Source organism: Nilaparvata lugens, chromosome 1, assembly GCF_014356525.2.
Source record: "Nilaparvata lugens isolate BPH chromosome 1, ASM1435652v1, whole genome shotgun sequence".
Classification (NCBI taxonomy): Eukaryota; Metazoa; Arthropoda; class Insecta; order Hemiptera; family Delphacidae; genus Nilaparvata; species Nilaparvata lugens.
In genome coordinates this window covers 75444776-75461288 of record NC_052504.1, presented here as the reverse complement: position 1 = coordinate 75461288, position 16513 = coordinate 75444776, and the positions used below count along the sequence as shown (strand labels likewise).

At 34.4% G+C, this 16513-nt stretch overlaps 1 protein-coding gene across 8 annotated transcripts in view; it reads right to left on the bottom strand.

Annotated features, from left to right (window-relative positions):
- The window catches only part of LOC111055878 (cell adhesion molecule 3), a 206227-nt gene that overhangs the window by 77538 nt on the left and 112176 nt on the right, over nt 1–16513 (bottom strand). For 7 of the 8 annotated variants that reach the window (XM_039443150.1, XM_039443126.1, XM_039443133.1 and 4 more), the window contains exon 2: nt 744–837. In XM_039443150.1, the coding sequence (XP_039299084.1) occupies nt 744–807 (64 nt within the window). In that variant the 5' untranslated portion in view covers nt 808–837. Of the gene's footprint in view, nt 1–743; nt 838–7994; nt 8031–16513 lie in introns of those variants that run through there. The other variant, XM_039443141.1, reaches the window with a different exon arrangement.

Genomic DNA, 16513 nt, shown 5'->3' with positions numbered 1-16513 from the left:
ATCAAGAAGTTCACTGAGCGTGCAGAATTCTTGACTTGAAATTACGAGTATTAGTCGTTTGGTACTGTTAACACGGAATTAGTTTTGGAAATTGACTTGGTATGAACTTCCCGTGTTAAGTGTTGACTTCCTGGAGATTTCGGAAATTTGGCATAGTCGTAAAAAGTTTAACAACCCTTCCAATTCTAATCAGGATAGGAGTTTTAAAAATGTCGAAATTCCTCAACAATGACTTCGTTCCAATCATATTGCTGATTGATGTATGTTCAAATAATAATGAGACTAAAAGTATCCCGTTACAGAGATTTTTCACAAATTTTGCGACCAAAATCGAGTGCTAGACTCCATCCGATCAATACTTGTGAGTACGAATTTTACCAGGCATAAGGAATTATTGAAATATTTGAAAGAATAGATAGAGAGCAGTAGATACAATAGTTCCCAAACTCCAGAGATTATAAGGCTATAAATTCGAAAAATTTGCCAGCAAAGACAAAGCAATAGAAACCGAAAACTGAAGCATCCCGTAATGCATAAAACGGAAAACTCAGTGAGAATCAAATAATGCATTGTTCAAATTGAATTGAGGACGTCTCAAACTAATCGAGGTGTCAATGTATGACATCATATAAGTCACCTTGATTTCCATAACTTGATCATCATTTCATTTTCTCATTAACTATATCTGAAATAAATCACTGAATCTTTCAATAAAGGTTCGACTATTGTGGTTGCTCACGTACCTGGTCTTGTTGCTATCTGAGCGGGTATCCAAAGACTGAGTAGAAGGAATAAGATTGTCGACATCTTAGTATTCCATCTCCCTCGCCCAATAACCTGCAAAAAACATTTTTTTTAATTACCATGAATTTTATTATGCTGTAGAGCACCGATTGTCCAAACTGATTGATGCATGACAATATTCGGATAACTAATAATCAGGAAAATCGATTTTAGCTCTCCTTTACCCTAGCTCTTATAAGTGTGTAAAACGTTCCATACTGGCCTACAATACTGAGTAATACGTATTGTATGTTATAAAACTTGTATACACTAATATTGCATTCACATTCTAGTTGAAATAGACACCATGTTTATTTATTTATTCGTAGATACAATAACAAATCATATTAATATGATTGAAAAGGAACAACAGGCTTGGCCCAGAACTATTCCATTCCCAAACTTTGATCATGAATAAAATGTCAAAAAGTAGGTTATGTTTCAACTGCAAAAAGTTCAAGTTCAATTTTAGTACAAAAATATATATGAGCTAGAAATTTTGAATTTAGAAGAATTTAAACATCAAACTATAGTTGAATATTACACTAAATCATCACTGCACATTGAAAAAGAATAAAGCTACTTGTTAGGTACAATAACCTAAATCTCCCACTTATTGAAAATATTGTATTACACTTCATTGCAGCGGAACAATAATTGAATTGGCCGCTTGAAATATTCAGAATAGGTTTGGTTTTCGTGGGGTCACGGGGGAATTTTTCTATATAACCGGCTTTACTGTCCTTCAGATACAATTATAATGGGAAAATAGCGTATTCAACCCTTCACATACACACATTACTCTGTAATTTACCATTTGTATAGTGTTCCGTATACTGTCAGAGAGTATTTCCAGATATTTCTTCAGACATTGAAATGATGAGAAGTGCTTCAATGAGTGCATCCCTGGCAGTGCTCTGGTTCAAAAATTAATATGGCAAAATATTGCACTTTTCAATTGCAACTCTAATTATCTTAGTTTTTGAGGCGTATCTCACGAATGATGCAATCATTCATGAGTATAGGAAGGAATTATTGAGGATATTATTCTAGTTGGTACAACAAGATCAGATCGGAATTCAATTTCAGTAATAATAATGATATTTTGAAAAATATTATGTAAATGATCTGGTATTCTTAATTGTTGTGGACCATGTGAAGTAAATTCTCAGTTTCTAAATTTGCTAATATACTCTCAAAAATTAAAAAAGGACAAAATTGCGCCACTACTCGAGTGCTATTTTCATATCATCCCTATGAAATTCCAATCAATTACTATATGATTTAAAATTAGTAAAATTTTCTGATAATGAAGTGATTCCATGTGATGCTGATGTTGAGTGTTACCGACAGAACAAGAGTTGACAGTGAAATTTGAAACACCCTAAACGCCCTAAACCATGGGATATTTTGGGATCTCTTATCTATGGTAGCACCTAGTCATACTGTTTCAAATTATTTTAGTTCAAATGAAATGAAATGAATGATGTCCTTCAAGACTATTATTAGAAGCGGTTGTATTGTATCTTCAACAAGTTTGTCGAGCTTGTCTAGCCTAATCAGAAAGGATTGTTATTGCTAATCTTCAACCTGTTATTGGAAGGATTCATCACCAAGAAATACTATTCTTGTTGATGAAATGAGAAGATGAACAGTTCCGTTCATTGAAATTACCAGTATTGAACTGGTTTTGATTGGTATTGAACTAGTATTGATACACACGTATCACAGAAGCATTTATATCGAACTTAAGGTTAAAAACTATTTCCTTAAAATCATAACATTATTATTAAGGTTAAATAATTGAAATTTTCGAGTTCTCAAGCTCCGGTGGAGGAAGTTGTGCGAATATGGAAGGATATCGAGTACTGACTGTGGTACTTTTGGAGTTTGTTTAATATGAAGAGACAGAGTATGGGATTAGATTGGAGTGGTAGGCGGGATGTGAGATGCACGAGAAACCGGGGATTTTATCTTGGAGAGGCGTTTCTGTGTGCTAATGTACTGTATAAATGGCGAGACAAAGAAGGAGATATTGCTTTAGAGTGTGAATGGGGAAAGAAAACAAAGCAGTTTGAGTTTGCGAGAGTGAGAGAGCATCACATGACACCCGGCTGAAGGAAGTGTCTTCCCAGAATCTCATTTTAGATGACTACTGAGAAAAAGTGTCAGAACTACACAGCGTGACTCATACACTGCTAACAGGATGGGTCGACCGTGTGACAGCTAGACCATGCGCCTGCAATTGTGCTGCACTGGCAAGCACATTTCACATTTTCCTGGAAAAGCAAGTTTCCAACTGAAAGCTTTTCCTGAAATGGGCTTCAGATTTTCTCTCATTCAAAAACTCACGAGGAAGGGATTTGCAAGTGAGGTTGCCTATTCCTTTCATGAGTAGATGGTAACTTCACACCATCGTAATACTCTGTGAAGCTGCAGCTCTATTTATGAGTGCAATAAACGTTCTGAACGTGTTCGATCAACGAATTTTACTTGCAAATCATACATTGAAGGATGTTTCCTAGAAACGTCTAGAGCATGATATTTTTCTCTGAAGCTCTCAAACTTATGGAGGAAAGTAAATTTGTGTGCATGAACTATTATGAAACGTATCCTCTATCTGAATCTTATTCTTAATAGATTTTGTCACAAGCTATACCCAAGCGCTGCAAATAAAAAAATAAAGGGGGCAGTAAACATAATTATATTTATACAGAGAACTCGTCTGCCAATTTGTGAATGTTATTATTATAATTATTTGAAATTCTTATTACTAATGAGTTCTTAAATATCAATTATTTACTTTTCTTGGTTTATTGACACCGATTTCGATATTGTTGGAATGTTATTTCCCCTTCACCAATCAAAAGCAATAGAAAGTTTTAATATGGAAGCGCTTAATTCACCCCTTATGGATCTTGAATGAATTATTATTATGTCATCACTGTCATGTGATTATGATGGTATGTTAATATCAACGATGCTTTATGACTGTATATAGTGAATAGTACCAGTGAAGAAGCTAATAAGGTATGATAATATGTATTACATTCTCTCTTCATCTACCTTTTTACTAATCATCCCAAACCTTTTAGGAGCATTTTTTTAATCACTTCGGAAGAATCTAAAGTGATGAACCGCAGTCACAATGGGTATCATCCAAATCCATTGAATCCAGTGAATCTAATCCATTTTCCATTCTCTGTTGAAATACTCTTATTCACATATGAGAAACTGTAAGCTTTTGCGTAGCACAAAAAATTTGTCAGAAGACATTCTGAATATGATAAAATAAAAATAATCCCAATCTGAAATGAGAATGCGCTGGTGAAATCATAGTTCGTCTTGGGTATAAAGTAATCCCATACTATCATTGAATTTCATTAGAATTGGCTTCAGTTTAAAATATAATTTCATGGAATCGATACTTATGACGACGTCTATTTTTACTGAGGATAATGCTGACAAGGGCTCGGACTCGTAATAAGTTTCATTCATCATCGTGTAGAAATCTGACTGAAAATAGGATTAAATTCCAACACAATATGATACGATTGATGATACACAATGAATGAATTTAACATTTTTTATGAAGATTCAACACATACTCCTGAATAATGACATAAGTATGTCTCTTGAATATTGACATAAGTGAAGATGAGCAAATAGCGGTCCCCGCCGAAGGTTCAGGTTATACCTTATTTTTATAAGATGGACTATTGACCATTTATATGCCACAAATTTAGATTCTGACACAAATCCTTTTCGCCCGATCAACATTGTGAAATTGTAATGCTAGGAATCCCGGTTCAATTTGGTTAATGGTGGAAGCAGTGCAATTCAAGCACCTACTCTCTTTGTAGCACCTGCGCATAAAGTTCCGCTGTCTTAACGCAGCAAAATCGTTTTCTAATACCCTCTGGCAATTTGCATGGTGATGAAGGCAAGTGTTCTCAATATTTTTCAACCGTATTTTCCCCTTGAAGTTTCCGGCTTCAACGCCCTTGTGCGAATATTCAAGGGCTCCCAACATCTGCTACTTCACCGGAGAAAGTATATCTTGAAGAATATCTCACTATTCAAACAAATTCAGCTGCTACCCAGTCATTGGAAAAGATTCATCCACTTTTCATCAATGACTAAATTTACTTCTCTTATGGACTGACAGTTTCCTCCTTCAGATGAGAAAATAGATCTCCTTTTCCATCATCGATTCAGGGTCTTCCATTCATGGTATAAATTCAATTAAAAAATACACTTATTAAATGAAAATACTATGAAAACGTCAACTGAAAAGTCTTTCTCAACTAGACAAAAAGTGAAGAAAAAACACGCTGATAAGGTTATTATTAAGGTTATTATTAGTTGGAATATTGACATAGTTGTTGCTGATTATTATTCATTAGTATTCACGGAAATGAATAATTATTGAGTAACCAACCAATCAAAGTGTTTTAGAGTGAAGGAATACCTTCCTAATATGAATACCTTCCATTCCAATGATCCATAATGCCCTTCTGTATGCATTGAAATATTCAAATACTCCTCCATTCAGTAAATGGGCAAAAGAAGTGACTCCATGATTTTGTTTGACACATTCCAATCTTCTATGACAAGAGAACAGTGACTATGATATGGCAACAGTTTGGTGCCAGAAGTAGAGAATAGAATAAAGATTCTCAATATGGAACATTTTCGAGATTCATCTAGGTTGGATTATTTTTAAATTCAGTTTAGGCCCAAAGTATTAATTTCAGCTATCATTTATGATGCTCACAACGTAGCTCAACGTGTTATTATTGGGAAAAGATCAGAATACAGAAGAACTGAACATAAATGGATTGTATTCATTCTGATGATTCATAATGTCCTTCTGTATTCATTGAAATATTTAAATACCTCCCCTTCAGTTCATGGGCAAAAGAAGTGATTTTTCATGATATTGTGAATACTCTATGACAAGAGATTGTATTATTTTTCGTTGAAATACTATTCATTATACATGGGGATAGTTTACTTTGGAGATGTCCAGATGATATCTCAAAGTGGAAAATTTTGTCAATTCGAACACAGAAGAGCATCGAGGCACTTTTGATCTCAGAAGCCAATTTCATGAATGCCAATCTTTCGAATCCAATGCCTTTTTTCCTTCTCATTTCCAATATCGTGACTGGTCAACAATTTTCTTTTCTCCATTCAAAGGTAATCGATATCAACAATGCACCATGCCTTCATGAGTTATTTATGTTTGCTTCCTTGTTGCCGATACAGAGCAGGAAGCTTCTGTCCGACACGAGATTTTTTCGAATTAATTCGGTTCGCTTGCTTGTCCATTGATGCTGTTTGCTGATTCCATATACTCAAACAAATGTCGTATATTTTTGTTTTCTTCTCCACATTCAGTTACATTCCAAATATTGAAGGTTCCCTCACTAGCTTTACAGAATGTTTATTCTGCAGAAGTCGTCTCAGCATTTTTTATAGTGAATTTTTTGGCTCCTCTAATTCTTATCGAGATCACTTTCACAATGAAAAATATGATCAGCTCGTACATTGAACACGACATGTTATATAGGTATAAATGAATAAATAAATACTTTGAATAAGTTTAACGATAACACAACTATTTAATACTAAAATTCCTGAGTAAGAATAATTATTGAAACAAGGATAATTCTATGATAGGGGTGTTCCTCGAAAATGATGCTTATTATCATGTGTCCTGGACAAGTAAATTCATACCTAACAACGTATTTTGAAACTTTGTATAATTTGAGTTGTTGGGTAATATTAGGCTATCATTATAAACCTCATTAAAGTAAACCTGAAGTTGAAATTTTGATGTGGAAGCTCTCGGATTTCTATGCTTCTAGGAGCTTCTGGCTATTTCGAATATTGATGTGAAGTTCAATCAGATTGTTGAGAAGAAACTTCTCCAACTTCTACGGTGAACATCTAAAACTTGAATGGCAACACTGGTTTTCGATGGCAAAGTGCGGAATCTATGAGATTTGATCTTCAATACCATCAATCAATATGATACGGCCCAATAGAACATTCTCGTTCTATCAACCTCTCCAAACTTCTATTGAAAGTGTTGGAATAATGTACGTAAAGTTGGTGGTTTTCACGTCTGAAGGTGGTGCTACGGTTCAATTGAGAACTAGATAACTATAATATTAAGAGATCGTTCTTGGGACGATCAACCCTCTTCTTCACTTTAAAATGTAGTTCATGGAAACTTATATCCAATGATCAAAAAATACTTAGTTCATCTACATGTTCAAATGCAATCAGTACCAAATCTTGACGAATCAATCATTGATCAATTCACCGATCTACGTTGTTCTATTGAACTAATTAGTTCGATCTTTTGTTTTGAACTGGCTTCTCACATTTGTAAAATAATTCCCTAGGCTCAGACCAATAAACTCTTGCCATTTGCATTTATTGAGTATTTCAATGATTTGGAATTCCAATGCTAAGGTGAATGGAAGCACTTGTATTGGTGTTAATCATGATTATATCAATTGAGCAGATGGAATGATCAATTGACTGGACCCAGTTCATTGAAATCGTAGTTTACAGATTAATTGCAGATCCAGCCAAAATTCATTCATTTATTCATTCACAAAAACTCATGACTTAGGAGTCATTGATTGGGAGAGAATGGATATTGTAACATTAAATTGTTGAACAGTGGTATCCATCATTTGTAATAAATGATTGGTGACCTGTTTGTAAAGTAATAAAAGGGGGCGATCCACCAGTTCCCAGACGGGAACACTGTAAAATTGTTGTTGCGTAGCATTTGATGGTAGAGCAACTAGATGTTTTTTGGAATTTGAAAGAAAAACATTTTTTTTAGGAGTCAGATTTATTTTATTTGAAAGAAGAAATTTCTGTGAGATTCAAATGTGAATTTTAACATATTTTTGGTTCTATAAAATTAGTTATGCTACAACTATTCTAATACAGAACAATTAAGGAAGGTTATGAAATTTTGAGCATTTAATCAATTCTAAAAAATTAAAATAAACTTGTTGCCAATGATTTTACAAAACGTTAGACAGAATTGTGTTGGACAGATTATTGTGTTTTTTATTTAAACAAGTTATATGACAGTTTAAAAAGAATTATTCATTTATAATTAATTTGGAATTTCTAAAATCAAAACAATATGAAAAAATAAATTGGATGTGGAACGATACCGTTATATAGTTGATGTCCATCCTAAGTTGCCATGGTCTGAATGGAGAACCAGGGGATGTCCATCCACGGGTCAGCTCGGTCTGTCTCAGGAGGTAGGCGATGAAAAAGTGTGTGTGAAATTATTCAGAAGAAAAGTGGAAAGCTTTTCCACTAGCTGGCTGGAGGGGAGACTAGAATGCTAGCCCCACTTCTACCTCTCCTCAGCGTTTTTAGTCTGTCAGCCAAAACTGTCTGATCAGCTTTTAGTTTTTAAAGTTGGAAAAAATTATTTCTCTTCTTAAGGAAGAAACTGATGTTTGGGGGTTTGTCAAACCTTCTGGTTCATGACAATATGATGACCCAAAAAATGTTTGTCTCCCAAATATATTGATACTTGAATATCGTCCTAGTATGTTAATTTTTCAATTGCCTACAATTATCACGGAAATTCACAGTTTAAACTTGTATCAGACTAATAATGATAAAAATATTACAATAATCAGGAAGAAATAGGACAGAATATCAGTTAACGAAAGTTGTAATCTATAATAGGTTGGTTCCTCTAATAATTCCACGAAAATGGTGAATAGTTTGGATTTCACATCCCTATTCACTAGATCACCTCTTTGGCCTCAATTATTTATAAAAGCTACTCCAAAGAAATGTTTGGTGATCTGTCTCACAGTTATCTAGAGGTTTTATTCTCGACCCCCGACCCAGCCGAAAACAGAATTTCTTATTCATCGGGTCCCTTACATCTATTTTACCTGTCAATACTCCCAGTGTGAAATCCTTCAGGGTTTTAGAAGATTTTTTTCCAGATTTCTTCAGATTCAGACTCAGACTCAGATTCGGATTCAGATTTTCTTTTATGATTCTATCATAAGGATAGATACCATCATCCAATTCTCAAAAAAGATTAAAAAAAATCGAGATCAAACATGACTGAATCGTAATAAATATGAGGGCGCGTTTGCGCTAACAATGTAACGAAATACATGAGAGATGTGAGTCATCTGGTGGCAGCAGCACCAGATGCGACTTGTTGGTTCCTGCGAGAGTGCTAAATCCAATTGAGATTCAACCGCCAAATTTGAAAAGGTCGTGAAAGCTAATGCGACAGCTGAGCACCAAGATCCTAATTTCACCAAAGCAAGTGCTCTGGAATGTCATGCATCTGGTTCACGATTCAACACATTTGGCACATCAATCAAAGTCTTGTGGCTGAATAGGTGGATGAATTATTATGAACTAGCCTCCTATATAAAAACAATGCAACAACTATGATTTGCAACATTGCTTCTTTCAAACCTTTCTTGTAAATATTTTGTAAATTTGATAATGCATTGTTATGTTGTTTAGTGCAATGGCTCTATCGAGACCTAGCACGTCTTAATAAAAAATCAATCAATCGATCTCCTCTTGACTCTACTCACCTCTTTTGTAACCTATATTAAATAAACTCTAAATGTATACTGCTCTTCTATCTAGGTTGTAATTTGATGCATTTTGTCTATGAATAATACTGCCATGCACAGTAGATTCTATTATCAAAATAGTAAAAAAAACTATTATATCGAATGATAATGACAGTGCGCTGCGAGTTGCGTGAACAAAGAATCCCCAATAATGCTTTTGTTGATTCGAGTTGCATCATGTTGAATCTATTGTCTATCACCTGCTTAGAAATTTTATTGACAATACAGGTGATGTACGGATCTTACTTAACAAAACATGATATACTCGGAGTTTCATAGTTGCTTGGATTGGCAAGACAAAGTTACCCTTCATATTGATTGTATTCAGGGACATTCCTCAGCAACTGACTCGGGTGACCCGGAGCCAAACAAGATGGCGGCTGACCTGGGGAAGACTAGTGATCCCATGGAATGACAACCAGACATCGACCGGTCGATGCAGTTCGTTGCGTACTCTTGACTATTTGAATAGAAATCAAAGAAGAAAAAGAAGTAGCCTAAATCAAAAGTAAATATATCAATTCTACAGTATTCAAATTCGATTCTTGTGAATAGGTCAATAGCTCCCATGACCACACAGAATAGGCTAATATTAACAGAATTTATATTCAATATTCATAATAATTCCTGATCAACGCCAAAAAGCCTGAAGCTGGGTTTACACCAAAGTTATCAACAAAATGTTAATAGCATAATCCTTATAGATTCTATTTGATTGAATGGAACTTGACAAACACATATGTTCATCATGTGTATGATAAGTTATGTTCAATCTAATAGAATCTATAAGGATTAATTTATTAACATTTTGTTATTAACTTCGGTGTAAACGCAGCTTAACAGTTTTGGATAGATCGCGTAATGAGCACAAATATATTCCAATAGAATAGTCATAATAAACTAATGATATAGTCAATAATGCAAATAATGGACTCACCAGCCAATAATATATGTATTTCTTCCTTTTCAATAATTTCATACAATACTCCTCCAGAAACGTACGTATGTTTGTAATAAATTTCATCTTCCATATTTGCATTTACCTCTTGTTGTCTTGTTTACTTGTATGCTTCAAATAAAAACTTTCTTGAGAAGAATGAGGACTTCCCATCTTGAACAGGCTATGATAACTGAATATTCAAATATATAAAATAGTCAAATAATTGACTGCATGTCTTGTAAAATACATCGAAAAGTGTGTTGATACATCGCAGCTATGGATCGAGACCAATTCAGTTTGCGTTTGAACAGTGAGGCGAGAAAGTGTTAATTTTTCTTGTTGAGGGTGATGTTTCCATCTCTAGGCTTTTGCGTAGGTAATGTAACGGATAGTAATGTGAGGTGAATGGACCTTCAGCTCTAGGTAGGTTCCGAACCATCGAACAGGCATATTGAATATACATTGGCCACAAACTAATTAGCATCTCTTGAGGTTCATATTTACATTGTTTTTCAACTCCCACTCTCTATATTGACTAAATTATCCATCAATTAAAACATCGCATAGCAATGTGATATTTTCTTGATTTTGAAAAAATGCTGATAACAAACGGCATGTTCGTTACTTTCATTTTTCTTATTCTCTTCTTTTCCCTATTCAGATCAGTTCGAATGTTTTCTTGAACTTTGTCTCTCAACAAAACTTCCAGAATATTTTATTCTCCTTTCACTGCAAGGGCGTGGGTTCAATTTCCATTCCATCAAGCATTCTTCTCTTTCACCCTCCTCCTCACAAGCCTTGTTTAGAAAACAGAAGCTATATGTGGGCATAGAAAGCAACAAAACATAATTCCAATGCAACATTTTCAGTATAAATCACTGTATAGAATGTTGCCACAGTTCCAAGAAAATCCACCAGCTTCTGCCATGAATGACCTGGAACAGTGGATAACGCGAATAAAATTCTCGGAAACTAATTTCAATTAACTGTTAAAAATAATCCAGTTGAATCTTCTTTTTCTATGCTGAATACCACTCCATGCAAACTGATTACTTTGGAGGGGTTGCATTGAGATATTATCAAAATTAATGACTAGCTAATTTCCAAGTAATAAGAGTACCCTACCTCATTCAATGTGAGGTGAGAAAAATATTTTTGTCCCTTCAACTTTACCGAACTAAGAATTAGCATGACATAATGATTGAGATAACACAAAAGTTTTTTGGTTTGGCTTCAGTTCTAAGATTTGAATTAGAATAAAATAAAATCACTGGCTTTATGTCCAGCATAGGAGGGCAAAGTTGGGATGCAGCGATTCATCTCTTACACTTAACTCTCCAATCTAATAATGACTTACAATAATATACATACAACACAATACAACCAATAATGATATAGTAAAAACTAAAAATTCAGGGATTACTCTAGAAATGAAATGTAAAGAGACTAAAAAAGATGCTTTGCAAACTAGGAATGGAAGTTGAAAACAGTAAAAGAAGAGAAAAGGAAAGCCTTTTCAATTAACAGACCTATTGTTTACAGAGAATGAATGCAATTTCTCTCCTATTTCAAATTAGTGTACAATTGAATATATAATAATTTCATACTTCAAATGATTTTGGAAGTGTTGAAGTTCCCACAGTGCTTGGTGTTTGGACGTAGACTTCGACCTGAAATTCTTGAAGATGGGCTCAGAATAGGGGCCTATACGCCACTGCTAAAAACAACATTTTTCACCGTATTGAACTTTTATCCTATCTATCCAATGTCATCTTTTGGGAAAAACTGTTCGAATGACTAGTATGCTCTTGCATTGACTGTTTAAAATAATATTGAGCATTGCTCTGAATATTGAGCATTGTTCCTGTTCCATCAAATTTAATGCTTGACGAACTATTATTTTTTTATGCTTATTCACTGATGCATATTGATGTATGACACTTATTGGATGAAACGTTAAGTGGAAGAAGGTGTTAGGTAACATTTTTTTCAAAATCCACTTTTCTCCATGGATGAAGGTGATAAGTGATAGTATTTTTCATATACTGCTCCATTTGAAACCATTATTTACACAGGAAGAGAAATATTGAATTGATGAAGGTGTTATACGAGCACTAATCTAACAGCTGTAGAATGGAAGAAGGTGTTATGTGCACTAGTCTGACAGCTGTAGAATGGAAGAAGTTGTTATTGGCTCTAGAGTGCGTGGCTTTCAATGTCGCTTAACACCTTCATCCATTTCCGTGCTCATGGAGAACCAATACACTAATCAACTCCTCATTTAGGTTATGTACAACAAGAAGGTGTTAAGTACAATTTATTTTAAATATTGAAATAATCTGGAAAAAAGTTTTTCAGGAGGAATTCGATGAATAATATCTATTCCTAATCCAAAACCCAAAAAAATCTGATGATGGAATGAAAAGTTCAAATGAAAAAATCTGGTGTGGCGCACTCACACAACTTTCCTTGCCGTTATGCAAATTTATCAACTGACGCTATTGTTCCCGCGCATCTCAAGTCTACTTTATTTCTAAGATCTGAGTCAGCTGGTGACAGGACAATAGCGCTGCAGACACACGAAGTCTGCTATCTCTTCATAGTGAATAATTTAATAGAATCAACAGTTGCCAACAGTTTGCAATTGAATAATCTTATTTTCTCGAATTTCGAGCTTATTTTCAATTTTAGGTAAAAATGTTACTGAACAGTAATTGTAGAGATCTTTATGCTCAATCTTTTCCACTTAAATTTTTTCGTTTTAATTGTATCTGGAGCCTGATAATTAGGAATCTAAAACCAAACTTTGCATAGATGGTGCAGTGCTCCTGGAATTTTTACAGATAGGAGACTAGTGGCAGTTGATAGAGCTTATCAATGATTTTATAGGTATGAATTTGATCAAAATCGTTGGAGCCGTTTTCGAGAAAATCGCGAAAAACCCCCTGTTTTTGACAACATATTCGTCATTTTAGCTGCCATCTTGAATTGGATTTGATCGAAAATGTTCGTGTTGGATCCTTATAGTGTAAGGACCTTAATTTCCGAATTTCAAGTCATTTCGTTAATTGGGAGATGAGATATCGTGTACACAGACGCACATACACTCATACACACACACATACAGACCAATACCCAAAAACCACTTTTTTGAACTCAGGGGGCCTTGGAACGTATAGAAATATAGAAATTGTGGTACCTTAATTTTTTTCGGAAAGCAATACTTTCCTTACCTATGGTAATAGGGCAAGGAAAGTAAAAACTTTGAACGCTTGTATCTCAGAAGTTTGATTTTGTTACTTCAAACCTTCTTCCACACTTTCACCAGTGCAATATGGATGATCGCAGTTGACAAAATTGAGAATTTGATAAGTCATTGTAGAACACTCACGGTAACAAAGTTCAGTGCTATCGATAAATGAGTTCACATTCAAAGAGGAATATTTGATCAATTCCAAAAATGATTGGGAGGTTTGCATTTGCTAAAGGTTGCTGCTTACACCACTTAGCATGATGAGATTTGAAAGGTCACATGGCAGAATTGATTCAATATTATAATAAATACACCACTCCTATCCTTCGCTCTACTAAGGTCATGCGTTCGATTCTCGATTCTCCGCCTGGTATTATCTAAGCCACCATCCACCAATCATGAAAAAATTACAGATAAAACTCAAGTCAGTCATTCTCATCAACAATATCTGACGTTTTGACCAATGAAAGGTCCCCATCTTCCAATAAATGAATGGAGAAATTAATTTTCCAGATTATAGGAGATTGGATTTCTCAACTGGAATGTTTGTACCAATGACCAAATAATAAATTTTTATTAATGAATCACATGGTTGCTGGTTTGGATGGATGAAACCCAAAATAGTTTTTGAAGTACTACTTCTTCTCCTGCTCCTACTTCCTGTTGCTCTTCAAACTTACAAAAAAAGGAGAAAATCAATAATATTATTGAAATCAATCCCTTCCTTTTCGAAATCATCAATGATCGAGTATCACAATGCAGTATTTCTTCCACACCACCAGATAAAATCCACTCTTGCAGTGAGAATGGAAGTTGTATTTTTAATAGTTATGATTAAACTTCAATTTTTTTTTTGGAAAACTTCAAAAAACAGCACTTTCACTTTATCTATTTCCTGTAAGCTTCATGCGAATAAAATCCTTACAATATATGATCCTTTGTGGCTATTGCGATCACGAGTTCAGATCAAACATACTAATTCCTATAATTGATGTTTTTTTCTAAGACAATGTAATTTGGATTGATTTTATTTGAAAAGAATGAGTTATTGCTGTGGAGTAAGTATTTCTATTCTTTATCAATATTAGATTGGTTCTGTAGGCTATGATCTTTAAATAGGATTCAGAGTTTTGTGATCGCTTATATTGCAAAATTCACCCATGAAGTGCATCATAGAAAAATCAAATTCGATTCAGACGATGAAATATAGATTTTACTGTGTGTCACATAATGTGCATTATGTTTTTTATATTGCTATATACACATTATAATTACATAGCAATAATTGTGCCTATCAATAAGAATGGTCAAATTGGTTGGCTCAGCACCCATTTACGGTCTGCTATATAATTTATTGAGAAATACAATATCTTCATTATTCATGGATGGATTAATTGATGGCTGAATGGAATATTGATGGAGCATGAGAGGATGGAGCATGTAGATAGTGAACAGCCGTTTACAGTCGATTGTCTGTGAAATGGAGTCGTTAATCAATAATGCAAATAGGATTGATGGAGTGAGGTGGCCTGAGGTCTGAGCATTGAGGAGGTGAGTGAGGACCAGATATCGATGACTAAGCCAATTTGGGTCTTCCCAATCGGACTTACCAACACGAATCGAGTTGAGGGAGGGGCTTGCAAAGCACACACTCTTTGATGAGGAGCTACCGGGGCAGCTCTATTTGAAAAGTACTTAATTTGCACGAGGTGCCATTCTGGAACTGATGACACGAGTATTGTTCAACTGTGGATTATTGTCTGGGATCTGCTCTCTGCTCTTACAGTGCAGTCGTTGTATTTAATCCCATTTCATATAGTTATAGAAACGATTATTTATTCTATTTTCCATATTATTTCATTTTTAAATTATCATAATTAAGTAAGTTTATGATTCTTCTTTTTTCAAAGTTGTATTATGTTGAAAATCATTGTATTACTGTGTGAAGGAGGCAAAATGGGGTTTTACCTGTTGCTCCATGAATAGATAAATAAATAAAAATAAACGATAATCTAGATGAAAATAGATGGATTGTGCTTAAGTCTGGATTCACTACTAGAATAAAATACATGAGCAAAATTAATTCAGTATTATACAGGAAGAAAGTTAATCCAGTACATGCATTGATTTATTCAATTGTTATCAGAAAGATGTGTCAATTATGTTCTTATTCCTTTATTTGAAGAAGATAGTTCAATGCTCCCTCACGTCAAGCGAATGAATAATCACAATCCTATCATTGAAAATGTATAAAATTATTGTCACATTGATTTGCTCTATGAGGAATGCCCATGGATCATCAAATTGATAATTTAAGAGATAATAACCGATTTTCGATTCAATTCAAGAAATAATAACCGATTGTCGGTTGTTTGTCGCATCATTGGAGCATAAATGAGGGACTCTCTTCCGACTGAAGCAAGTTTATAACGTTGCAATAGTAATTTCATAGATGATTGATTTAATTCAGAGTAGAAGGACGGTAACCACTATGAAGTGGAATAATTACATTCAACACAAAGTCCAGCCACAAATGTTTGGAAAGGAACTCTGAGCAAATATGCCAACCCTTGGCTGTAACCACTGGTCGTGGCAAATTGACAATATTGAAGATGATGTGTTCCACTTGAAACGCTCCATGCAATGTATGCTCTAAGACAACTTCAAAGCACCGACAAACTCTTGTACAGTATTTGATTATGACGATGTTTATCACTGTCAGGTAGGCGTGACCAATGACGGGTGAGTGGTGATTGAAACTTGTTTTGACATAGAAATATTGAGTCTCATAGGCAGTGATGAATATAATTCTAGAGTAATCACGCTCAAAACTTCAAAACTCCTACACGTTATGCATAATGTAGTCTT